This window comes from Amphiura filiformis, chromosome 10 (genome assembly GCF_039555335.1).
Source record: "Amphiura filiformis chromosome 10, Afil_fr2py, whole genome shotgun sequence".
NCBI lineage: Eukaryota > Metazoa > Echinodermata > Ophiuroidea > Amphilepidida > Amphiuridae > Amphiura > Amphiura filiformis.
The window spans coordinates 6,093,210-6,120,461 of record NC_092637.1 but is presented as its reverse complement, the minus strand read 5'-3'; the positions used below and the strand labels follow the sequence as shown (position 1 = coordinate 6,120,461).

Below are 27,252 nucleotides of genomic sequence, written 5' to 3'. Positions count from 1 at the left end.
TTGAATCATTATTATTATTGAAGTACCCAACTACATGTATGGGAAATTCCCTAATCTTTTCAATTTTTGAAAGTTAGTTTATGCATGGAAATTTAAAAAAAACAAGCTACTATGCTATGATCAGCTGATTCAGCTCGTAATAGGCGAGAATTATATGGTTTAGCAAGTGCCAACTTACGCCTAAGTAAATTCACAAAAGTGTGTATCAGTCAATTAATATGCAAAGCGCAGTTTGCGTAAGCGCTGTGCACAACTTCAAACATTGCCAGATGTGTGTATGCCATTCTATATCTATCCACGATGTTATGCGCCCCACTTACGAGCTGATCAGAGTATATATGCATTATTTCCTAAGAACCTAAAACATGGATCCTGGGTTTTTCTACCAGAAGTCAGTTCGACCAACATTTCTTCCCACAACGTAAAGTGTCTTATTACATAACAACAGATACAGTTCAGAGGTTAATCCATCTCCTTTGTTATACAATACCGCAAACGGTCGCCTAATGGCGCTATGGGCTCCATTGATATAACTGGAATTTTAGACACAAACGAAATTTACCCCAAGGCAAAGGAGCCCAGGTGCCATTAGGCGAACGTTTACGGTATGCATATTATATTGTAGGAAGTAATTTCAGTCAAACTGACTTCCGGTACATAAACCCAGGATTAAACACATGCACCCATGCGCACACCCTCCCGCTCACACACATACCCACTCAAAGAAAAAAGTATCACTCCCTATTTTTGAACAAAGTTTATATATACCTAGAATGGGAATAAGTCTGGCTATCAGTTCAACAGATACCATTTCAACCCAATGGGCTATTCCAGTTGAAGACATGACCTTAATCATCTCCAGAGGGGTTGTAGATTTCTAATGGGGTCACCCACTCAGGTAACCATATTTGAAATTCACACTCCGTGTGGAAGATTACTTAGGTCATGTCTTCCATAGGAGGGTGTATGGAATTCAGGGTCATGAAAGTATGAAATTCAACTGGAATAGCCCAGTTCAACAGATACCATGTCTTTCACAACCCAACACAAAGTAAAACACAAGGCTCTACACTCCTCTCTACACATTTTACATCCATTTATGTATACATACCCTCACCACCACATCAATTCCATCAACAGGGCAGGGCAGCAACATGGATCTTATACCCTGAAGTCTTTTAAGACTTTCAAAACTTTCATGCCTTAAGACTTCAACATGAAAGTTTTCAGATATTTTCTCGAAATATCAAGAGCTATTTCAAGATCCCCTGAACCAGTACTAGGCTTGTTTGTACTCATTTTAATGCATTTTCCATGATGATTCCAAATATGGTCATGAAAATGGACAATTCTGAAATTTTTGAATTTACAAAAAATATTTGATACTTGTCGTCTGCAGCCGACATCAGCGTGGAGAGAGTAAATCTTTATCACATTGGCTGAATATGGTACGAATCACAAATTGCATGTGACTTGGGCAAGATCCATGTTATTGCCAAGGTAGGGCTTCAACACTACATGTGTAAGGATCAAAGGCCTATTCCATTTGAAATACATACAACCCTATGGAAGACATAAACTTAATCACCCACACAATGGGTCAAGAAAATTCAAAATTCACATTGACTGGGTGTATGGATTTCAAATGTAAGAGCCCTATCAACCACCCAGCAAACACAAAATATCTTCTATAATATTTTTTTAAACATTTCTCAAAAGTTATAAAATGTTTAAATAACTTTAGATGTTTAATGTTGTCAAAATGTTATTGCAAACTATCTTTTTGAAGGGGTGATTGGATTTTGTTCATACCATTTTGTACCTCGCATTAAAGCCTGTACCAAAATAGTCTGATTCGCAAATTTTGAATTAAATTGCATCAGCGGTTTTGATATATTATTACAAGTTAAAATGTGTACTTTTTTTGTTCATAACGTATCAATGGAACACATTTCAGTGATCTTTCACCGGGATTGTGATAAAAATAATGAGCTTCCTTCTGATTCAAAAATCTCCATTTTCAATGGATAAAGTAGGGGGATGAGGCTGTCAAAAATGTTTTGTAACCTTTATAAAACCCAACATATTTATGTGACAACCTTTGGGAACCCTTTTATAATTAATCGAAAAACAAACATTTTGTGTTGCAGAGTAATAATTACACTACAGGTTTACAATGTATAGATAAAAGGTTGGATTAAAGAGTGGTAGGAGACCTACATAATGGGACGGGTGGAAGGGACTGAGGAGGGTGAAGAGCAAGGGCATATGAGGATCAGGATGGAGAGGAATGACTGACAGTGACATAGATAGGATCTTAGATGGGGGCCTGGTCCATGTCAACTGAAGTAAACACATACGAAAAGATAGTCCACACTAATTTGAGTGGTCGTAACTTTGAGCCCAATAAAAAAGTAATCAAATGTATATGATCACTCCAATTCGCTTTTACACAAGTTATGATGCAATTTTATCAGTTTCGGCGTTGAGCAATGATCAAAGGAGGAAATAGAAAAAGTGATCCCGCCCGGGAATTTAACCCAGGACCTCTGGTTTACGAGACCAGCGCCTTAACCACTTGGCCACGGGAGCTTCATGATTAGGCAGACTGGGAATTCAACCTATAAGCGGTCACTTAACCCTACCTCCTTCGTGCAAATCATCCCAATGTGGCTCGGGCTTGACAAGCGTAAATAGTTCCGTCCTCACTGTAGAGGGACATAACATGAAAACCAGTGGCTTTTTTCGACGGGAATAAGCAAACTACCATAGTTTGCTTATTCCCGTCGAAAAAAGCCACTGTTTTTCATGTTTCCACAAGTGTTGTATCAGGTCATCTTAATTTAATACTTTGTCTCAAAGCCCTTCCCAAATTGAAAACCTAATGCGGAAATTGCAGCGGAATGCCTTTTTTTTATATGTGACAAGCTTTTTTTGATAAGAATACGCCGAGGAATGGGCACTCATAGTTTCACTGTGTTTAAGGATTTTATTGAGATTTACTACTTAGGCTATTTTATGTCTGACGATGTCACAAGTGAGATTTTTGGGTGGTAGATTTTGGGGAAAAAAAAAAACTGCAAGAAAAATAAAATTTACTCAAGGCCAGCAGGAATAACATGCAAAAAGCGGGTGATTTTACTATTGCGCGCAGGGCTCTGAGACGAAACTATTAATTTAACATAGCCTCATACTACTGGGCACTAACAAAATTCTGCACACATTCACACCTATCTTAGGCCATTTTAATTAAGTCCTGTGTCTCAAAGCTGCCGTGCGCGTTAGTAAAATCGTGCGAGTAGTCCTCTTTGAAAATCCAGAAATTCATTTTTTTACGTCTTTTTATTTTTTTAAACAAAAAGGCAAAAATAAAACCCAAAATTCATACTTGATCAGAAGTTTCAGATTTTTTTTTGCAAATTTTGGACACGAAAACAATAAAACAGAAGAATAATAGTTTGTAGCAGTGACTTTATTTGCCTACTATTCCAACATTTGCAACATTGGGTAATTTTTGCACAAAACTCTTGTCCGAAATCCTGAAGTGACACATAAAAAAATAAACATAAAAAAAACACCGCATTCAGTTTTCAATTTCTCACAAGCTTTGAGACACAGGATTTAATTAAGATGGCCTTATTGCTTTTAATTATTTGTGCTCAAAGTCATGACCACAAATTAGACCTTTTGTTTTGATGTGTTTATATACATTTGTTAGGAAATTAACAAGCATTATTGTGCTTGTAACACTTTGCGCAGATAATCAGCTTACTCTTCCACCCTCTTTCCACAACTACCATCAACATTCATTCACAAGTCAAACAAACCCTCTTTTCCAGACGCTGCATCCTTTATTAACATTCTCTTATTTATTCCATCTCTGTCATCGTTCTTATGTTAAGAATGAGCACATGTGGCACTGAACCGAATTGATTTCCTCCAATAAGTAGGAAACCGATTCTGCTACATGCTAAGTTGTTCAATTTTGTGCTTCCATTATGTAATTTTGGCGTTACAATCAGTATTGGGACACCCTGTATAATGTACACAGACAGTGTGTAACTGATCCATTTCCTGAAAATATGCCAAACCGGATTGTCACAAATGGGCACCAAATTAGTGCACCCAAATCTCCAAGTAAGTGTTCATTCTGAGGCTGTATGTCGCTAATTTGTTGTGCAGTGAAAACAAGATTTTGTTCACGAGATTCTTCATGGAGATTAATAACGAAATTACTTCATTTGACTGTATTTTTATGTGTTTTAGGACAATATTTGGGGAGACCCAGAGGGCAGACAGAGAGGGCGCTAACATTGACTATATCCTTTTGTTTTATACCGATTGTACAATGTGCGATGCTTGTTAGTGATGAATGAAAAACTGACAGCCACATGCTCAACTTATGACACTGGCCATCCTTGACTTCCGAGCCGACAGTGTCTTTCTGCAACACTGTGACACAATCGCACGTATCAAATAGCAGATGCATGTCAAAAGGTCAACCTCAACATGACTACACAGAATCGGTTCCATCAAATTCTGGTGGGAAAATCTGACAAAAATTCCATAAAAATTATCACTTCGCGTTTCTCATTTGTCAACCAGAACATTGATTCCTCCTCCCCAGTTTGACCGCCTGAAGGCGTCAGTCTAGGTCCTACAACCCCTCCCTTCCCCCATTTACTGGTAGAATTAGAGTAAGGCCAGGATTCAGCTCTCTCAATTTCTGTGAAAACCCTGATGTTAATTAGACAATCTAATGATAGACTTATTTTATTAGGTCAGTAGTGACACCTGGGGGACACAGGGACACCCCCAACAATCTTGGGCTTTAAACCTTCCCCCCACTTCCCCCAGTCATGCAAAATTTTAGGTCAAATTGTGCTCCCCAATAACTAACAAATGTTTGCCTTCCCCTTCCACCATCCAGGAAAATGTCCTGGTGCCACCAGTGGCGTAACTAGGGTTGGTAGCGCCCGGGGCAAGAAACAAAATTTGCGCCCCTACACCCCCCAGACGCGGGCAATTCTTGAAACATTTGCGCGCGGACAAAAAAGGCCTAGCACTAACTAATTTTGGTTACTAGAAGTTGAATATCGGTCTTAAAATGTTCTTTCAATTGATTTCGTGCTGAAATTCGCGCGAAGCGCGCAATTTTTTTAAACATTTTTACTTTCATCGCTTGGAGGGGCGCAGAATCTATACTGAATTGGTCAATTTGGCGCCCCCCTAAGGGTAGCGCCCGGGGCATGTTGCCCCCCTCTGCCCCCCCCCCGATAGTTACGCCACTGGGTGCCACCACTAGAGGGGGATGAGGGTAGGAAGGGGACATAGCTACATCACTGACGACACATATTGAATGATGGAATGGGATCTCACCATTGGTAATAATTGAGTATTGTATGCAGCGCTGATCAGTTGCATTGTTGCCTGTATGGTAGTACACACAAATAGAAATCCACCATCACACATCTAGCGTATGTACGTCAGGCACTTGCCTCCCTCTCACATACATGTAAATATACATACTAATTCACTCAAACAAACATTTCAATGCTATATTTAAATCCCACAATCATCTATCACACTATGGACCACAATGGCCTCATCCCAATGGCATAGTTCAATAACCTCAATTAAACTATAATATGGCAAAATTTGACCTCAAGTTACAGAGTTTTTGTACCCAGATTTTCAAAAGGTCATTCAATGAATGTACAAATGTATTGGGGTTAAAGAAGTGCACCCTGATAGATGAGCATGTTGTGGCTCCTAGTGTCAGGGTTGTAGCTAGCCCAAGTTGAGTGCAGGGTAATTTTACTGTCCAATTAGAGCGCTGGTTCAGGGCAATCTTTTTAGTGAACACAAGTGATCGGGGAATAAGCTTCGGTGGTATCACCCCCCTAAAAACTAGTCATGATAAACATCGCCCATCATAACTACAACCCTGTCACTTTAGAGTATTTCTATGGAAGTGTGACAAGTGCCTATCACAAAAGTAACTACGCAGTACAGTTTCAAAAGCCGCCATTGTTCGCAAGCTATTTTGTGACCGATAAGTAGGCTTAGAGAAAAAACACAATTTTTTGACCAAAAATGCGAAATGGCAACTTCAAAATGCGAGAAAAAGCGAGATTTATGCCCAAAAATTGGCGAAAATCAGAAAAAGGTAAAACTAGTGGCAAATGGTGGTCATAGACCACAAACCTAGCTGGGCGTGTTGGTATTGTGGAGGTATCTGACCCCTGCAAAATGTTCCAAAAATGTATTCCTGGTCATGAGGTTTGTTGTCACCGAGTTTTACTCCTTACAGATGTCCAGAAAATGCAATTTTAAGATTTGACCCAAGATGACCTTTGACCTGACCCCTGCAAAATGTTCCCCTGGTCACAAGTTTGTTGTCACCGAGTTTGATCCCCGTACCCCTTACATATGTCCAGAAAATACATATCTAAGATTTGACCTCTACATGACCTTTGACCTGACCCCTACAAAATATTCCCCTGGTCATGAGATTTGTTGTCACTGAGTTTGAGCCCCATACCCCTTACAGATATCCAGAAAATGAAATTCTAAGATTTGACCCCAGATAACCTTGACCTGACCCCTGCAAAGCATTCCAAAATGTTCCCCAGATCATTACCACCAAGTTTGAGCCCCGTACCGGCGTACCCCTTACAGATGTCCAGGAAATGCATTTCTAAAATTTTTCCTCTGCATGACCTTTGACCTGACCCCTGCAAAATGTTCATCTGGTCATGAGATTTGTTGTTACCGTGTTTGAGCCCCATTCGCCACTTGCACGGTTCCGCCATTATGCACTATGTGCGGGGAGAGCCTCGAACTCGCAGCATACATGAATGGGAATTGAACCAGTCATATAACATTCTGTGTAAGGTTACGTAATAACTTCTTTCATGTATGCTGCCAGTTCGAGGCTCTCCCCGCATATAGTGCATAATGGCGGAACCGTGCAAGTGGCGAATACCCCTTACAGATGTCCAGATAATGTAATTGTAAGATTTTACCCCTTAATGACCTTTGACCCCAATTCTGTATGCAAGTTATAGGCGTATGGTATAGCCGATGCATATATGCAAATGACATCATTGTACTATATAATATGTGGCAGAAGAAGCATTTTGAAGGTATTTGGTTAAATACCGGAAATGCCCCATTAATGACCTTTGACCCCAATTCTTTTTTGACACTATGGGCACTGGATATAGCCGATACATGTGCAAGTTACGTAATTGTGGGGTGTAACATGTAGGAGGAGAAGCACTTTAAAGTTTGTTGACAGAAGAAGAAAGAAAGAAGAAAGAAAGAAGAATCGGATAGAAAAACAGGACCTAGCTTGGGGGTTGTAAACCCCCAGCTAGGTAAAAATTGAGTGAGGGCAGTATTTCATTGACTCCATACCCCTGAATGATACCAAAACAAAGCATGGAAATTGCCGACCGGACTATCAAAAATACACAAATTTTGTCCTCATAAATCAGCTTAAAAGGTCAATATACTGCAAGGTTTGAGTAGTAAATAAAGAATATTACTTGTGTTGTTGCTTGAATGTGCCAGAAAATGGACCGTTTTTGTACATTCAGGCTGGAAAATCAGGTCAAACTTAAGCTTTTTTAGTTGCAATGGTTGTCGAATTCTACAACCTTTCGCCACAGAAATAGATTTTCGTGGTAGAAATGAATCTTTTAAAAGCGAGAAAAGCACTAAAAAGCGAAATTCACAGCGAGAAAAGCGAGATTGCGTTTTCTCTCTACGCCTACCGATAAGTTAGCAAAGATTGGTCTCAGCCAAGAAAGTCTGTTATTGTGCAAATTAAAAGTTGCACTTAACTTTAATTTTGTCAGGGGTGTGCAGCACAGAGCGCCAACCTTTGGGAACTGAGCACTGATTTTTGGGCAAGGGCTAGTGAAGTGAAATTTCACATACTTTGGGGGTTTTGCAAACTAAAATTGGGCCAAATTGTCACACATGCATTTCATAGGATTTGATTTTGGTCTGTGAATTTGGTGCTTGTAATTTATTATCTCACACACACACCAGTAACTTAGAGAACTGAATGCATGTCATGTGTAAAAGCGCCGCATACACGGATGAAAATCTTTACAAGGCTAGGTAGGGCCCATACACACTAGGATCACAAGCATGCTCCTCAGTCACGACATAGCTCTGTGACCCTGAAAGTTTGTATATTTGTAAAAAACTCGTACTCTCAACCTTGAGGTCAACTCACAGCCCCCCTCCCCAACTCAACACAAAAGGTAAACATGACAGTTCTATAGTTCGTTAGGAACTTTTGAAGAGCTTTTTTTTTAAACTTAAGGACAGCTTCCACAGTGAGCTAAGAACTTGAACAATGGACGGTTGAAATCCATACACCCCCTATGAAATCCATACACCCCCTATGGAAGACATAACCTAATCTCCCACACAGGGCATGAATGTCAAATGGGGTTACCTGAACGGGCAACCACATCTGAAATCCACACCACCTGTGTGTGAGATTTAGGTCATGTCCTCTAAAGGAGGGGGAAATGGATTTCAACTGGAATAACCACATTGAAGACTTTTCCGAAACTTGCTGACTCCACCAGCACTTATTTTCCATTGGATTTAGGATCAGGTATTGTTGGCCAGGCTTTACGATATGGTATTCTCAAACCCATTAGCTGTGATTTATTCACAGCAATTTTTTCAGGTTTTTTTACTGTTTTCTTAAATGGATTTAGCTATTCCATTTGAAATCCACATTCCCCCTATGGAAGATTTGGCCACAATATTCCACAGAGGGTGCATGGGTCTCAAATAGAATAGCCAAATGGGTAACTTACATTTGTAATACTCAAACTGTGGAAAATATAGGTACATACTGGGAAAGTATAGATGAGTTGACTTCTGAAGTCATTGCCTGGCAGTATGTGCTTGCATCACCACAATTTCCATTGTTTTTTGCTGGCAGTATGCCGCGCATCATATTTCGTTCAGGGCCCGTGCTTTTAAAACTACCGCCACATCACAATGTAAGGATATTGGACAGTGTAGTGGTTGTATGCAGTTCGTTCAAGCATAGCGATATACCAGTCCCTTGACTTTGATGATAAACATTGAGGTCAACTCGATCTATAGGTTTCAAAATAATTACCCCTTGCTCATTCCATTGGAAAAACATACCCCCTCTGTGGGAGACTTTTCTTAAACCTTCCACGGGGGGAGTGTGGAATTCAAATGAAACAGCCCAATACTTACCAGCTCTCGTTTTTCATCGTAATCTGCGTACTGTATGCAATTACTAACCACAAAGTCCAAGCAATGTACATGACAATAGTATTCACACACTGCAAAGAGAAACAAGAATATAAGTTAACCCTAACAAAGAAAGAAAAAGGAGAGAAGATGAAGAAAGATTTCACTTGGCACCCCCGGGAATTGACCCTGGGACCCCTCGGGTGCCACACACACGATCACCGACTTCATGCCACGGGGGAGTCGCTTGCCCGGCCAGCAATTTGGTGGCCATAAATGACTTAGGGTGATTGCGCAATGGCATCACATGGAATGGCTTGGTCAATTACGGGTGAGCAATTTTGGGCCGCCTATGATAGATTTTTATATCATTTCTCATTGAAATAACACACAAAATTATCTAAAATAACAACCCAAATTTGACTAAACTTGCACATATTCAGAATACTTGTACTAGAAATCTTAGTGGTGTCAAGCCACCTTCATGGTTGTCTGGAGATCGTCAGACTGACAGAGAGTCTCCCCCCACCCCCCGAAAAAAATGAAAAAAAAAAGTACCCATCTGACAAAAATGAAAGAGAAACTTGGAAAGGCAAAGAAAATGGGCAAGGAGCCAGTTTTCCACCAAAACTTATCCCAATCATGGGCCAAAAATAGTGTAAAATGCAAAATTTAATCCCAATTAAAGCTTTTTTTGGAAGCAGACTTTACATGTACAGTCTCTGTAAAAACATGCATATATCCCACCAATAATAGCTGGTCAAAATGATAAAAAGAAAATAGTCTTGCCCCTGACATTTTCAATTTGCCTCTCCGCAGCCCTCGAATTAACCCACGGCACCCATGGCATTTTGCCGTGGGTGCCCATCCCCACTGCCGTAATGCCCTCAAAATATGTCCTTTACCCAAGGCTGTCACTTGCCGTGCCCTCTAATGAAATTGCCGTCGGTGCCCCAGCCCTGCCCCTTCATTATAAAATCATCTATCTATGTTTGTGTGTGTTTTCTTCACTTTTGAGAAATTGCCTTGGTGCCCTTCTCAAATTTTCAACAGTTGCCATGATGCCCTCCTGAAATATTACAAACTGCCATGCTGCCTTGCCTTTTTAGTGAAAATCCAAGGCAATTATCAACTTGCCCTAAAAAAGTTGCCGTGCCCCTTCAGATCCTTAATTTCGAGGGCTGTCTCCGCCCCCCTCCTAAGAAAGCTGGCTACGCCACTGGAGGTCTGAGCTACAGTCAGTCAGGAAACCCTAATCACTAAACAATTATTTTTCACATGCTCAATTCAATTATAATGTGTACGCTACTTACTTTCACACCTTACTGACGTTATATCATCTACTTTTCGTCTACAAACATTGCAGAATTTTTTCTTTAAGATTTGGGGCTCACTCCATGTGTGACCAAAAGGGTGCTGCAATGAAAAAGAGGAAACAACAAAATACAAGATTAATAAAACTGCTGAAGACCAATATTACCAACAAATTAAGGTATAATGTGCTCAATATCCCAGTCTGTCCCTTCCAATATACAACTGGTTCCAGTTCATCGAGGAGGGGGAGGGGGGTGCACACAAAGCACACAGAGTGGATTTTGTAATGTCAGAGAGTGCCTGTAATAGCTCTCTCCACACCAGGTGGTATAGGTCACGCGACACATGACATACGAGGCTGACGAAGATACAGGGCTGAGAGCCCCATTCAAAATACACGGTTAGCATTTACAAATGGAAAATTGACATATTTACATTGGGGTACTTTGTCAAACCCCAACGGTTTTAGAATAACATAATTTTGCTTGGACACCACATAACAAATTTAGAATTGTTTGTGAAGATTTCATGATTATGTGTTAATCCAATGGCGACGTCAAAAATAGCGCTATCGCATCCCCCATCATCTGCTCCACACTGAACAAGGGAAAATGTTGGTGGTGGATTTTATAATGTCAGAGAGGGCCTGTCACCGTTCTCTCCACACTCAACAAGTGTGATTCCAATAAACTTGTGTGATAGTAATGTCAATATTCAGTACTCTTAGTAAAATCTTGAAATTCCTTCTTGCAGAAAGATTAACATTATATTCATAATTTTCTGCACAAAAACCTTCACAATACTTCTAGCAAATATGCGCATTGGATGCCCAAGCTAATCAAAACCCACAAATAATTATCTGTAACAATTGGCCATTCCATTTGAAATCCATATACCCCCTGTGGAAGACTTGACCTTGATCCTTTACACAGGGAGTGTAGACTTCAAATAGGGTTACCCATTCAGGGAATTCGATTCCCCTCATCTTCTCTGGTAATACATAATCCCTATGTGAGACTGGAACTGTCCAATCTCATATTGAATTATGTCATCAATTGACTTCTAGTATCATATTAACTAATATAATTAATTTCTAACAAAGCATAATTTTCATATAATCATTATGTTAATAAGCCCAATCGGCATTGGAAGTTTGCAATGCATTGTAGGACAGTTTTTGCAGTTTTAGGACACTTTGTCCTTTGACCTTTCAGAAAATTCAGAAATATTGGGTTTTTTATGCATAAAATATAATCTAAAATGTTTTACAATATTTAAAACAAATATAAAAAATATTAGTGTTTTATAAATTAATTATTTGGTATTTTTAATGATCAAAATTGTGACAATAATAAGAAAATTAATAATAATTACGTAAATTTTCCCGATATGTCAGAGGTCAAAGTGTCCTAAAACTGCTCTCAAAAACCAGAAGTTAGAATGGCGATTGGGCTTATTAGAAAGAATAACAATGACCTTTACTGCAGCATTATTCACCACAAAATAGGCCACATCAATGCTCTATGTGCTAGCCATAGGCTTCAACAGAAAAAGTCAAAGTTTTGAGATATTTTCTCAAATTATCAAAAACTATCTGAAGAACTACTGAACCAATACTACGCTTGTTTGGTCTCTATTAAATGCATTTTTAATGCTGATTCCAAATATGGTCATGAAAATTTACAATCCTGAAATTTTTGAATTTTTAAACAATTTTTGAAACTTGTCGTCTGCAGTCGACAACTGAGGGATACAGTTAATTTCATCATATTATTTAGCTGTACATTTAGTCCTCCTGTCCTGTTCAGCAAAAGGCTTTTGACCTGAATCAGTCACCTGATGATGTCCAACATTTTCATACAAAACATTGTGTTGAAAACAAAACAGAAGTTCCAGTACTTATTAAGATTTAATGTCTGTACTTTTGTTAATTACCAACTGGATGGATAATCTACACCAAGAAGTTATTACTGCATTATTTCATCATTTATGGTTAAGAATAACATAATTAAAATTTGACAGAAATCATACATTATGGCTTTAAACAGCATACAGTATACTATCCCTACACACACCATATCTGTGTTTGACTGCACTGACTAAGGTCAACCATCTCTCCTCTCTGTCTATATACATCATGTATGCTTGCTTAGACTACCTCAGTGCCTTGAGCGCATAAATTTAATAAAATACTGTCTATATCTTACACTGCAAGCACCTAATAACGCTATCTCAACAGAGCTTTATCAAAGAACCGCTAGGCTAAATCCTACGCATGCTGGTACTCATATAAACAAGTGGATGTAACAATATAGTGGTTTAATGTATGAATCATGCTGAGATTTTGAATTTTGCACACAATTTTGACGCCTGCACTGTAGGGTTAATAATACGTAGGTAGTCGACTGTCTATGGGAGCTCTGTTCTGCCGTGTTCTGTGTGTACATATAATTGGGGATGAGTAGTATTAGGTTGTTCATGACGGTCTGCACATGTACGCGTAGTGCAGCGGTATAGGGTTGCCGGTATGCATAAGCGTGTTGTGTGTGTGTGTGTGTGCTTGCTGCGTCACTCACAGACGTTCAAGTACAGATTTTTTTATTTCAACACAAAAGACGTATTAACAGTAATTACGGGGACAAATGGCGATTATGAAGACTGAATTTGAATAATAGTTTCATTATAATGCTATGTTATACACAAGCATGATGTTTTTACGCAGCTAGCCATTCTGTCATTTAGAGGTAGTACTAACTCGTCATATTGCATTTTGTTGGCAATAATAATAACAAGTGTTTCAATTGGATTGTGCAATTCCACTTGAAATCCATACACCCTCTATAAATGACATGACCTTAATATCCCACACAGGGGGTGCAGACTTCAAATGTAGTCACCCATTTAGGTAAGCCCATTTGAAATTCACACTCCTTATGTGGGAGATTAAGGTTATGTCTTCCACAGGGGGTGTATGGGTTTTAATTAGAATAGCCCATTGCTTGCACTATGATGGGGACCTAAGGCTGAATTCAATGCATGCATAGATGGGACAAGGGGAAAGCAAGTGGCTCAGTAGAGTATTGAGTGTGCGTGTGTGTCTATGTCACACTAATAGGCATGTGAAATGCGGAGGTTAAATAGGCCTTGCTTTTCTCTCTTGTATTGTTCCACTTCTTACTAATTATTTGGTATTTTTTGGTGTGGATTTAGTTTTTGTTCAATTGTGTTTAATATTTTATAACCATTACCCCCTTCATCATTGATGTCGTTGTCATCATTATCATCATGCGCCGACATCATCTTAAACCACTCAGAATCACAATTTTGAAATTTCCCAAGTTCTTTTCCTTATGGAGCAAAATATCTCCATAAGGTTGTACATTGTACCTGAACCCAATCAACCCATCATTGGCTCCACCGGGCATACCCGATGGGAGTACACAGCATAAAACCTCCACATGGTAGATCTGGAGACCTTTTTTTAAACTTTATTATTGCAATCACTTTATATTACAGCAATTTCTAATGCCCTATTGTGCATTTTCCTTATGGAGCATTGTTTTTTGTCTCCATAAGTAAAAAAAATCTCCGTAAGTAAAAAATCTCCATACGTAAAAAAAATCTCCATAAGGTAGTTACCTATATTGGATCCACAGGGTAATACGATAGTGATAAGACCACCATTCCAATTTAGTCATCGTCTCCACCATAATCATCATAATCAACATCGTAATTTTAATTTTCTCGTCCGTTTCTCAATCATGAGGCTTAGTAACCTTCCACTTCATATCAAGAACAACGCAAGAGAAAGTGGCCTCTACATTCCATTTGAAATCCCTACACCCCCAATGGAAGACATGACCTTAAATCTTCCACACAAAGAGTGTGAATATCAATGGGGTTACCTAAACAGGCAACTCCATTTGAAATCCACACCTCCTGGGGAGTCCTGTATGGGAGATTAAGGTAATGTCTTTCATAGGGGGTGTCTCTCTCTCTCTCTCTCTACAATGTAGGTGCCATATCCTAAGACGTTGGCGATCATGTCGGGCCACAATTCTCTGTTATAAGCCATCTCCAGAAGCTCTGTCGCTTTATGTTCAGCTCCCCTTTCTTTTAGCCAGTCTTTCAGATTTGATAACCACATCACTCTCTTCCTGCCTCTGCTCCTTGTTCCTTCTATTCTTCCTGTCAATACTAGGTTCTCGAAACCATCCTTTCTGAGGATATGACCAAGGAATTTGAGCTGCTTAACTCTGATTTCACGCAACAGCTTCCTGTTCACATTTGCTCTACTTAGGACATCGTCATTAGACACTTTATCAGTCCACGGGATCTTCATCATTCTTCTAAGGAACCACATCTCGCAGCTCTCCAATCTTCTTTTAATGTCTGTTGTTATTGACCATGCTTCACTTCCATACATTAATACAGGGACGACATAGCAGTTGAGTACCCGAATTCATAGGGGGTGTATGGATTTCAAATAGAATAGCCCTTTCACACAGTCAATCACTCTATACCATGTTCATCCATCGATTTCATCTACCATTTGACAAGTCAGATTGACTTCACGTTTTGACAGTTGACGGATATGACTACCAGGTACCAATGCTCTAAAAACAGGATTATGATGTGGTGTTTGTTTGTTTGTTTTTCGAAATACAATTCCAATCGGCCAATCCCAGACACAGCACAATGGATTCAAGATGTCATGCAGGCCTTGAGATAAGCCAATATTTTAGATAGGTATTTGTGTAAAGAAGTTAAAGCCTTCAAATAAATCCATGGGCCCTGGCATATTTTAGGGCCATTTGGACAAAGGGCCTGCCTTATTTCAAGGCCTCAACATCTGTTTGTATCTCATCCTCAATCAAATCCAGGGGCCCTCAAAAGAAATCTAAGGCCCTTTAAGAAATCCATGGGCCCTTCAAGAAATCCAGGGGTCCTTCAAAAAATCCAAGGCCCTTATATATTTTAAGGGCATTTGGTCCAAGGGCCTGCCTTATTTCGAGGTCTCAACATCTGCTTGTATCTCATCCTCAATCAAATCCAGGGACCCTCAAAAGAAATCTAGGGACCCTTCAACAAATCCATGGGCCCTTCAAGAAATCATACAGTCTGAGATCTGCAGAGCCGGAGCCATAATTTTTCCATTTTCATGTAAAAGCCACATTTATCGCAGAAAAATGCAAAATCCACACTTATATATTTTTTATCATGAAATAAATGAAAAGAATAACTTAAATTTAAAATATATGTAAATAGTGCCCTCAATTTGCACACAGAGAATAAAAATTACCACAAAAAGGCAGAAAAAAAAGAAAATCTAAATTAAAAATAGCTCAAATATATATGCGTATATTAGTGTGATAGATGTTAGTATTGTAAAGGTCTAGAATTGAAAATTTTGTAATGTTTGTTAGATACATTAATAAATGATCACATCAAACAGCCATGAAACATTGAACATGTTGAATGCGCTGTTTTGACCAAACAGAATTTGAACACAGCAAAATAAGTAGCTATAACTAACTGATACGTCTTGATGAGTATGTGGAGCATGATAATGACTGCTCTCTAAGTATAAATTGTTTAATAGTTGCAGCCAACCACCATCTGAGAGATGTTATTTCTGTCCTGCTGGGGTCTCTCAGTGGAGTAGCCATTTCATAACACTTCCAATAACTGGAATTTCACTTCAGGTTGCTGATATTAAACAGTCAGGTCTCTGAACAGCTGGAATGGTGTTTAATCTACTTACAAAACTCCCAAACATTTAAAGTGGAATGCGTAATGTTTAAACATTAGCCTCTGCTATTGTGACTATGGAATTGCACAGACAGTCAGATAAACTGGATGGTGTCATGGAATGAAGGTGCATGTTTCTAATAGGCACAACAGCCCGGCACAACGGTTGCTGATTTTGACATTTTAGTGCGTTTTAAACTATAAGAGTTCAGATACAAAATATGATAAATGCAGTTTTCAAACTTTTTGAGATAAAGCCACCAACACGTTCCATATAATACTGTATAAGTGGTAATTTTCAAGCGTACAGTTATTTTCATGAATTGGAGTGAGAGAGACATTTTGGGATTGTTATTTTCGCGATTGCCTAGTCTTGCCCTATACTTGCAATACATTATACATATATTCGCGAGGTGTTAATTTCGCGGATGGCACTCCATTCGCGAAATCCGCGAAAATAAAACCCTCGCGAAAATTACCACTTATACAGTGGTTTTAATTAAAATGGTACCCTACTTTTCCAAGGGAAATTTTTGAAAAAATTATCAAAAGTAGCAAATTTTGTGTCCTTACTATTTTCTTTATATATTTGACCAGCTTTATTTGCCAATATCTCAAACTTGGAAAAATTGATATACTGCCATCTACAGAGGATAGTTTCAGTGTGTTGGTATTTTTTAGCTGCATAAAATAAGTTCACATAAGTACTATCTTTAGAAGATAGCCCTTGTAAATTAACATATTGTTATCTTCAGAATATAACTTGTAATATTACTATACAGTGGAAAGGTTTACAAAATTGACTTTTTGTTATCTTCAGAAGGTTAGTTTTTTCTAAATTGCTCTTTTTTTATCTAAAGACGACAGCTTTAATAAATTGACTTTCTACTGTCTTCAGAAGATAGCAATTCAAACTTGTTATTTTGCTATACAGAGGAAAGGTTCACTAAATTAACTTTTTGCTATCTTTAGAAGGTAGTTAAACTAAATTGTTATTTTGCTATCTACAGTAGATAGCATTACTAAAATGACCTTATCTTCAGATGATAGCTTTACTATCATAATACTAATCATAGAGAGTTTGTCCGTCTGTATCAACGGGCGTAAGTGCGCGGAGTACCGACGCGTGCGTAGCGCGGAGTACCGGACAGGCGTGCGCTTGACTCTTGCTGAGTACCGACAGGCGTGTGCGTGAGTACCGACAGGCGGGTGCACGGAGTACCGACGGGCGCAGTGCGGGCATCGGAAAGCATTAAAGTGTACATGTGACTAACAGGTGCATAGTAGTTTAAAAGGTCAGGGCAGGTATATGGGTAACGGATGTTTGGTGATTAGAGATAGGCCTATTATGAGAACCACCCAACCCGAGAACCGCGAAATCTAGTCTGATATATTGATATATTGCTATCTACAAAAGGCAGCTTTAATGAATTGCCTTTTTGCTATCTTCAGAAGACAGCAAAACAACAATTTATTAAAATTATCTACAGAAGATGGCATTACTAAAATAACTTTTAACTATCTTCAAATGATAGCTTTAATAGATTGATATACTGCTATCTACAGAAGACAGCTTTAATAAATTGGCTTCAGAAGATAGTTGTAATAAATTGTTATTTTGCTATCTACAGAAGAAAATAGATTGATATAATGCTATCTACAAAAGACTGCTTTAATAAATGGGTTAACTGCTATCTTCAGAAGATAGTTTTAATAAATTGTTATTTTGCTATCTACAGAAGATAGCTTTACTAAAATGACTTTTTACTAGATATCTTCAGATGATAGCTTTAATAGATTAATATACTGCTATCTGCAGAAGACAGCTTTAATAAATTGGCTTACTGCTTTCTGCAGAAGATAGTTTTAATAAATTGTTATTTTGCTATCGTCGGAAGATGATAGCTTTAAAATATATTGCTATCTACAGAAGACAGCTTTAATAAATTGGCTTACTGCTATCTTCAGAAGATAGTTTTATTAAATTGTTATTTTGCTATCTTCGGAAGATGATAGCTTTAAAACATATTGCTATCTACAGAAGACAGCTTTAATAAATGAGCTTACTGCTATCTGCAGAAGAGTTTTAATAAATTGTTATTTTGCTATTTTCAGAAGATGATAGCTTTAAAATATATTGCTATCTACAGAAGACAGCTTTAATAAATGAGCTTACTGCTATCTGCAGAAGATAGTTTTAATAAATTGTTATTTTGCTATTTTCAGAAGATGATAGCTTTAAATTATATTGCTATCTACAAAAGACAGCTTTAATAAATTGGCTTACTGCTTTCTGCAGAAGATAGCTCCACGATCTGTCCAAGACATGTGCGCACCGCAAAATGAGTGTGTGCATCAGCTTTAAGACGTGCTGTATTTTACCTTACAAGCACAAAAAATACAGCCCTACTAACAGACCCTTGACGTACATGCTCTAAAATTATGACAGCAGCACAAGATTTGATAGCCATTGATTTGTACATTTCAAAGTTGCTGAATTTAGCTCATTTGGTTAAAAATAACCACATATTTGATGCTTGCATTGATAAACAGCCTTTTCAATATGTCATACAATTGTCATTGTGGCATTCTACATGGAAGTTTTAGATGCGCATTGGTACACATTAATCAGGGACAGCCTTTTGGAATTTGCAGGAGAGCATTTAATAGCTCTTCTGGAGCCTTCAAGGAGAGCTGTTTAGAGTATTTACAATAGAATGTAAGGAGAAAATTGTCAACTAAGGAGAACTAAAAATCACTCTCCTATATCAGATTTAAGGAGAGTAGAATAGAGCGATTGCTCTCGCTCTGCTCAAAAGGCAGTCTCTGATTAATGTTAATTTCTTGCATCATGTCATGCTACACGTATGACGCACTTGTTACATGTTGCATGACACGCATTTATGTGACGTAGTTGCTTTCAAATATCACTACATTTGTACTTCTACTTCATGAAATATGCACCGCCACTACGCAAGTCCATGTTGATCCGAATTGATGCGGATTTAGTATATCGTGTGGAGTGCCTCATTATGACTTCATTGGACTATTCCATTTAAAATCCTTACACCTCCTTTAAAAGATATTATGATCTTAATCTCCCACACAGGGGGTACATTTCAAATGTAGTTACCCAGTCAGGCAACCCCATTAGAAATTCACACTCCTGTGTGGAAGATTAAGGTCATGTCTTCCATCAGGGGTGTATGGATGTCAACTGGAATAGCTCATTGCAGCTTCGAATAGAATTCTTAGAAGGACCTAGAAATTTGAATATTGACACGCAGGGTGACATCATTAAATTAAAGAAAAGTCCAAACTATTTTTGTTGTGTTTGTGCTACACAATGTAAGTACTTATGGTTAGCAACTATTTTAGTTTGTTGCGATTTGGTAGTTCACAGCATCTTGCGAATGGTAGTGATCTTTGGCAAAAATTGCAGTGATCATTTCTTAGCGAGTGTGTAGAAGAATTCAAATATCGTAGATATACTTTTGTAGGTCCTGTGGTTCTTGAGTTATGTTGTAAAGAGGGCTGAAAAAACAACACTTTTGTAAAACACGAGTGAGATTTAATCTTTCCTTAGAGAAGTCTTTTCAGAGGGCTGAGCTTTCAGCACTCTAGCAAGTGCCATCTTTACATCTTTGTAAAACGTACATAACTCATTTAACATCAATAAATCAAGCAAGTTTTCAAAGTGTATGATTTGTAGAATGAACTTTTGCAAAACATCAAAGTGTTATTTTTCAATAATATATTGATTTAGATAATGAAAATCGACCTGCTTCGACCAACAATACCTCATCTACCTTTTAGACCATTTTTGTCGTATATTTAAAAAATCAAGGTCATTCTTAATTTACTAATCGCAAAGGTCATCATAATATTCACATATACAACAGGAAATAGGCACTTATGAAATTACATTATGTAATAATGAAAATAAAAAAATACACTTCTTGTAATTTCAATCATTTTGGCTCATTTCTGCCCACACTTTAATACTACTACTAGGAAACAGATATTTTTGAATTAAAATTATACTAAAATGCACAATGCACAACTACATTATTGTCAATTATTCTTTACTCATTACTTTACATTTGTTAGGAAATAGCCTGCTATGAAATTATATGGATGCAATACTGAAACTGAAAAACTACCTGTAATTTCAATCATTCAAAACACGGACATCGCAATCAATTTGATTCCAACAGTCAATTTTCTCCCATTTTCACTTAATAATAAATCATCTTCAAATGCTAATAAATTTCTTTCAAAACATCCAAATAAAACTGGTTGCAAACACAAAATCCTTGACACAAAAAGTAACCTGATGTCCTCTTCTAAGTGCTTATTTCCACAATAAAATCAGACCTTTTCCCTACATTCATCCTTGTAATGAATCTAGCCAAATTCCACCATCACCGATCCACCTCCCATTTTGCCAGCCTTTTAACTTGCCGACTCGGATTTCCATGCCTAACACCCTCTGAGAGAGCGGCAAGTGCCGATTATAATAGGAATAGAAATGGCTTCATTTTTACAATGACACTTTATACCTATGGAGTCTGTCACTGGCTTCTTTTGACACAACATCTCTCTATCGTGACAATTTGTATGTTTACATCTTGTCCCACAGTACAAAATAAACTCTACCCATCATGCATTGCAAGAAATTAGGCTACAATAAAGGGAAAAGAATAGTTGCCGCACTTTCACAATGCTGTCTCTTCATTGCTGCTCTGCAAGATCAGTGAGCTTAGCATAACTATATTTGATGGGAAGTACAAACCTTCCCCATTCCCCTTCAATCACTGTTGTGGAGACTGGAGAGCCCAATTTCAAAAGTGCTTGCATCTACAATGTACTTAGGATTGCGGGGTTGATTGACATTTTAGTATTACAGAGTGTGCCAACATTATTTTCTTTTCAAGATTGTAAATCAGTGGCATATAGCTTTTAATGGGAGTCCTCTTGAGATGACATAACTCCAGTAATGAGTCCTGTTTATCAGGGATAATCTGTGTAGCTCAGTGGTTAGAGCACTCGCCCGACAAGCAAGAGGTCTGGTGTTCAAATCCGGAGTTTTTACTCTGGTATATCTGCCAATATACATGTCATGTTTCCATTTGTAAATTCATGTTTAATTGTGCTAGTGTGTGATGCGTAATTCTTCTTTCCCCTATTTGATGAAATAAACCTCAACGAACCGAGCACATCCTGATCCTGCAAAATGTGTTTATTTCTTGACTATCTCATGTTTAGCCAGTCTATTCTGAAAATGAAAACAAGGGCGCCTGTACAAAGTACCGGTAACGAAAGTGTGATTTGATGAAATGAGTCATGTTGCAAAGGATTCTGGGAAGATTAAGATTTCTCCTCTGATAACAGACTGTGAAATACTGCATTATGGGAAGCGATGATTTGCTGCTGTGTGTTGGCCCAGGAGAGTTGACAGTTTGTAGGATTGGAAAATTAGCAGATAAAATGACACTATGGCACAACACATGGTATCATCATGAAATAAACATACAAACTGGTAGTGCTGTGTGCATCTGTATGAAGGTAGGAGAAAGGATCCTTTGAAGCAAGAACAGTCCATATTTCTACTGCTCAGTACCAGAAGTGGGTAAGTGCAATAGCTGCCCTATGAACATTTGGCAATTTACACACAGTATATTGTACTTATCTACATATGACAGCCATTGCACTTACCCACTTCTGGCACTAAGCAGTCCATATGATCAAAACAACCAACTCAACTACCAAATCTCCTTTACTCCTTTACAAAATAATGAAGTTTTCTTTCTGCAGAGTGTGTCCATCGTCAAGTGTTATCACAGGCTCACTTTAGGTATCACAGGTTGTTAACACAGGCTGTGTATAAGCAATGTATGAACCTAATTGACCAGAGTTGGTAAAAAACATCAAGTAATCAATCGAGTCTGAAATAACAGTCTTAAGGGGTCTGGCGGCAGAGACCATCAACTGCATTTGGACAGATGCTGATGAATTAATTTGATATTCAAAACGTTGGGCTATTCCTGTTGAAATCTATACACCCCCTATGTAAGATATTACCTTAATCTCCCACACAAGGGGTGCAGATTTCAAATGAAGTCACCCATTCAGGCAGTCTCATATGAAATCTACACCCCCTGTGTGTGGGTCATGTCTTCTATAGGGGGTGTATGAATTTCAACTGGAATAGCCTATTTTTGCTTCAATTCACAGTAGAAGTAATGATGTAACAAGATTAATTACCATAACAATGGGTTACACTACTTTTAAATGTATTGCGCCCCCTCCCCCCAAAAAGCAGATTGCACTCATCACCTGTGTAATGCGTGAAATCATACCGCTCTTTTCAAAGCCACTAACTTACATGTGTGAATGCAATACACATATGAACTCAGCATAATGTGACATTTCTATAGAATCAATTTATCCCTGTTCATTGATAATCTAGGGTTCAATGAAGGGAACAGTGTAACATCTAGTGCAGGGCAATACATTCAAAAATAATGTAAACCAATTGCTATGGTAATTTATCTTGTTACATAACTACCTCTACAGCAAATTTCTGTCACTCAACCATTCAAATAAATAAATAAATAAAATCCCCAAAATCAGACTGGCCCACAAAACTCACCAATAATTTATATTAAAATAACAATCAATAAAGTTGTTCAATCTCGAGTCACCAGCGTGATCCAGAGAAGGTACCTTACACTTCCCATAATGCATTTCTTCAATGTAATAATTTGCTATTAAATGCAAATCACATTCCTCAAGCTGTGTCATGTTGGTGTGTGATTAAATCAAAAATTCAAGAAAAAGCGAAGTAGTTCAACAATCCACACGCAAAAATAACCCCGTACACAGTATTTTTAAAATTGACCTTTTTTAAAATCACAAAATGTGCTGTCACTACATAAACGATCTATTTTTAGCCAACCTTTTAATAATTTGAGGTGATGATATAAATGTTCAATTAACAGGGTACAATACGCTGAAGACTCCATCAGAATTTTTATTTTAAAATCAAAGCTTAAGAAACTGCCCTATATTCTGCAAATGAACAAAGGGGTGCACTTCTTAAAAATACAACATACATCAAGTGGCTTTAGTGGCAATATTTACACACAAAATACTGTAAAAAGTGGACATTTTTGCCCTATTTATAGTGGCATGTTTTTTCATTTGCTAAGAATATCCTAGCATTCAACAATTTTTATAGCATAGACCATCAAATCATAAATTATGTTTCGATGGTCTATGATTATTGGGAATTTATTTTGTCAATCTTCTAATCATACTGCACAATGATTTTTTTTTTTTTTTTTTTATAAAACAAAACTTTAGCCCAATTAATTGTTTGTGCTTTAACAATTTTTAACTGATTCAGTTGTTTTAAATTATTCTAGTCGTCCTTACAATGACCTGATGCGCAAAGGGGTATTAATGTGGTATAAATGTAGCATGTAAAATTTCCTTTTACAGTAACTTCTTTTCCACAAAAATACTTGGTTACCACGACAACGTGTTAAGTAACCACTAAGCAAGTAACAAAAATAATAACACTGATTGCGTATTTTATATCTGTGAAGCAGCACTGCTTTCTGAACATCAATTGTCAAAAAAAGAATAGGCTATTCCAGTTGAATATCATATCCCCCTATGGCAGACATGACCTTAATCCCCCACACAAGGTTTGCAGCCATCAGGTAACCCCATTTAAAATTCACACTCCCTGTGTGGAAGATGAAGGTCATGTCTTCCACAGAGGGTGTATGGATTTCAACTAGATCAGCCCAATGAAACAGGTAACCACTATGCAAGTAAAGAAGTAATAACACTGATTGTGTTATTTTTATGTCTTGAAAGCAGCACTACTTTCTGTATTATTGTCAAAGAAGCATGAAGGTTTTTGTTACAAAAAAAGAGGAAATGATGAAGACAAGGAAGTGTTGGCTACTAAAAGTAACTACATCAATATAACAATAAGCCTATTGCAGCTAAATGCAAGGACAACTGTGACATTTTTAGAATTTGGAGTATCAATAAGGCTATTCCAGTTGAAATCCATACACCCCTAGGGAAGACGCGACCTTATAATCTCCCGCCTAGGGGGTGCAGATTTCAAATGGAGTCACCCATTTATTCAGATACAGGACCGGATTCAGGTAACCCACAGCCCCCGCACTCTGTGCATCCGCGGGTATTCATGCTTGTCGGTGAACTTTAAAAACACCCACTATTGCATCTCATTTCGTGAAGTTTTCAGGGGGAAAACACCCCTTTTTTAGCGATTTCACGAATTATTTGCCCTTCAACAATACCCCTATTTTCGCTAAAACACAAACGATATTTCTAATATACCCTTTTCTGGCAGAAACGCGTAGGGTTGGCTCAGAGGCCCCATGGCTGAATGTATGAACTTCAATCACTTGGCATGCACACTGGATGCGCCGAACGGAAAATTGTGAAATAGCGATATTTTCGTAACACTACAGAAGATGAAATAGAATATTACCTCTTCTCTGGTAAAAGCAAGAGAAGTTATTTCGATGAAAATACCGTTTTTTCAATTTCGTGAATACATGGTTTGAACACCCCTTTTTTGTATTTCGCGAATCGTGTTTCTTCATCTGAAAACACCCTTTATTTCGTGAAATTTTCGACGAGCATGAATACCCGCGGATGCACAGAGTGCGGGGGCCGGGAGGTAACCCCATTTAGATTAATACCATGTCTTCCATAGGGGGTGAATGGATTACAACTGGTATAGCACAATAAATAGATTACATGAGTATGATACATCTTTCAAGAGATAAATATTAAACAAGATTTGGAATATACATGATATATAGACCAAAAGGCAGGTTATGCTGTGGGGTAAACTTAACACACTGAGAGGTCATGAAGAACTGTAAAACCGGAAATGTCCATGTTACATTTATTTAGCATTCGAAGCATCTTAGAATATTAAATCTGCGACTATATTCACTTTGTGTAAGGCCAATGTATGGAAGGGTGAAATATAAACCATGAATTCTCAAACCAAAAATTTGACAACACGTGAAAATTAAATCTAAAATTAAATCGTCCCACTAACAGGCCTAAAATATTATTTGCCAACTAAAATTATTAGTTTTTTTCTACCAGGCCGAGAATAAAGAAAGTAGGGGGTCAGGGACAAAACAATTCATTCTCAAATGTATCTCTTTTTGCAACTAGTTTCAACCATATCCATTATCATTAAGGGATCTAAAATCTTCGTATTCAGAATGCAATTCGATATGTCTGATGTGCTCTAATGTCCGACAACAAATACTGTCCAAACGTTCATACCCCAGCCCTTAATACTACCAGCAACAAATGAAAGTTGCAATTTGTATGCTAAAATGGACTAAAATAGAACAATTGTGAACATTACAAAAATGTTTATCCATTGTGCCCAGTGGTAGTTTTTACCACATTTTGTTCATACCATCTTATCTAAACAAAACATAAAATCATCTGATACTAAAATCTAAAGTTTTGATGAGGGAAAAAAATGGGATGAAGCTGTCGATCTGGTCACACACCTTCAATATTGAATGCTTTAAAAATATAGTAGTAGCCAATATTAGAGCGGCATCTGCCAACCAATAAATTAGGCTATTCCAGTTGAAATCCATACACCCCCTATGGAAGATATGACCTTAATCTCCCATACAGGTGGTGTAGATAGCACCCATTCAGGTAACCCCATTTGTAATTCACACTCCCTGCGTTGAAGATGAAGGTCATGTCTTCCGGGGTGTATGGATTTCAACTGGAATAATCCGTTTTGGAGCAGATGACACTCAGAATGGGTGGCTCAATTTGAAATTCACACTCCCTGTGTGGAAGATGAAGGTCATGTCTTTCACAGGGGATGTATGGATTTCAACTGGAACAGCCAATTTGGACCACTGCCTAGCTAAGACGCTTTGTCGATACACCTGCCATTAACAAAAACAAATTGATGTTACAGAAATAAACATTCATTTACTACGCAATCTCTCTACGTATACCAGGGGTTGGGCAACCTTTTTTACTCTGCGGGCCGGAAATAACCAATGAAAAATTACTCGGGCTGCACAATACATTTTGGGACACGCTAACTATAAACAAAGGGAGGTGCCGGTTTCGGAGCTCATTCCGGAACCTGTCAAATCAATATTTGAAGTAAACTTTTAAGCACTTTTTTGGGACTTTCCATCTGATTGTCAACATTAATTTTTACTGCAAAAGTATATGTAATTGACCAATCATGGGAACTGTCAGGAAGGAAGCAGTGCACAAGCTTTGTCCTAACATTTTGCAAATAATATAATAACAATAATAATAATAATTAATAGGGATTAACCAAGCACCGATGGTCGATCGAAAGATTGAGCTGATTTGGTTCAATGTGTAGATATTTGAAACCATAAAATCAAAATAAATTGCAAAGCTATTTAGAAGTTCTGTTAATATTGTGAAAAACTAATACCGCTATAGTCTATGTACATGTATATCTACCTCGAGTCACCTGCACTAACTTTGAAGTTCACAGCATGTTCAGCGTTTAGATTATCGTTACTGGGTGCGTGTACATACTTTTATGCGCGTGATCAACGTGCCGCATATTATGTACACGCAAAAACCATGCTGGCCAACGCAGCAAACGCTGAACTTCAATGCTAGTGCCGGTGACTCGAGGTATATACATACTATAAACATCCTGCTACACAGTAACACCCGGACCAGCACAAATAACAATAGTGAGAGATAAAAACCAACGACTTTGATATTTTCTCCTTCTTAACTGACTGCCATTTATATGCATCTGCTAATCTGTTTTCTACATCACAGACATACGTACATTGTACACAGCTATTTTAGGTTGTTGCG

General features: G+C 37.9%; 1 protein-coding gene across 3 annotated transcripts in view; it reads right to left on the bottom strand.

Moving 5' to 3' along the window:
* The window catches only part of LOC140162440 (diacylglycerol kinase theta-like), a 180,185-nt gene that overhangs the window by 97,165 nt on the left and 55,768 nt on the right, over positions 1 to 27,252 (bottom strand). For all 3 annotated transcript variants that reach the window (XM_072185677.1, XM_072185678.1, XM_072185679.1), the window contains exons 3-4: positions 10,575 to 10,677; positions 9,265 to 9,353 (exon numbers count right to left, since the gene is read on the bottom strand). In XM_072185677.1, the coding sequence (XP_072041778.1) occupies positions 9,265 to 9,353; positions 10,575 to 10,677 (192 nt within the window). The remainder of the gene's footprint in view (positions 1 to 9,264; positions 9,354 to 10,574; positions 10,678 to 27,252) is intronic.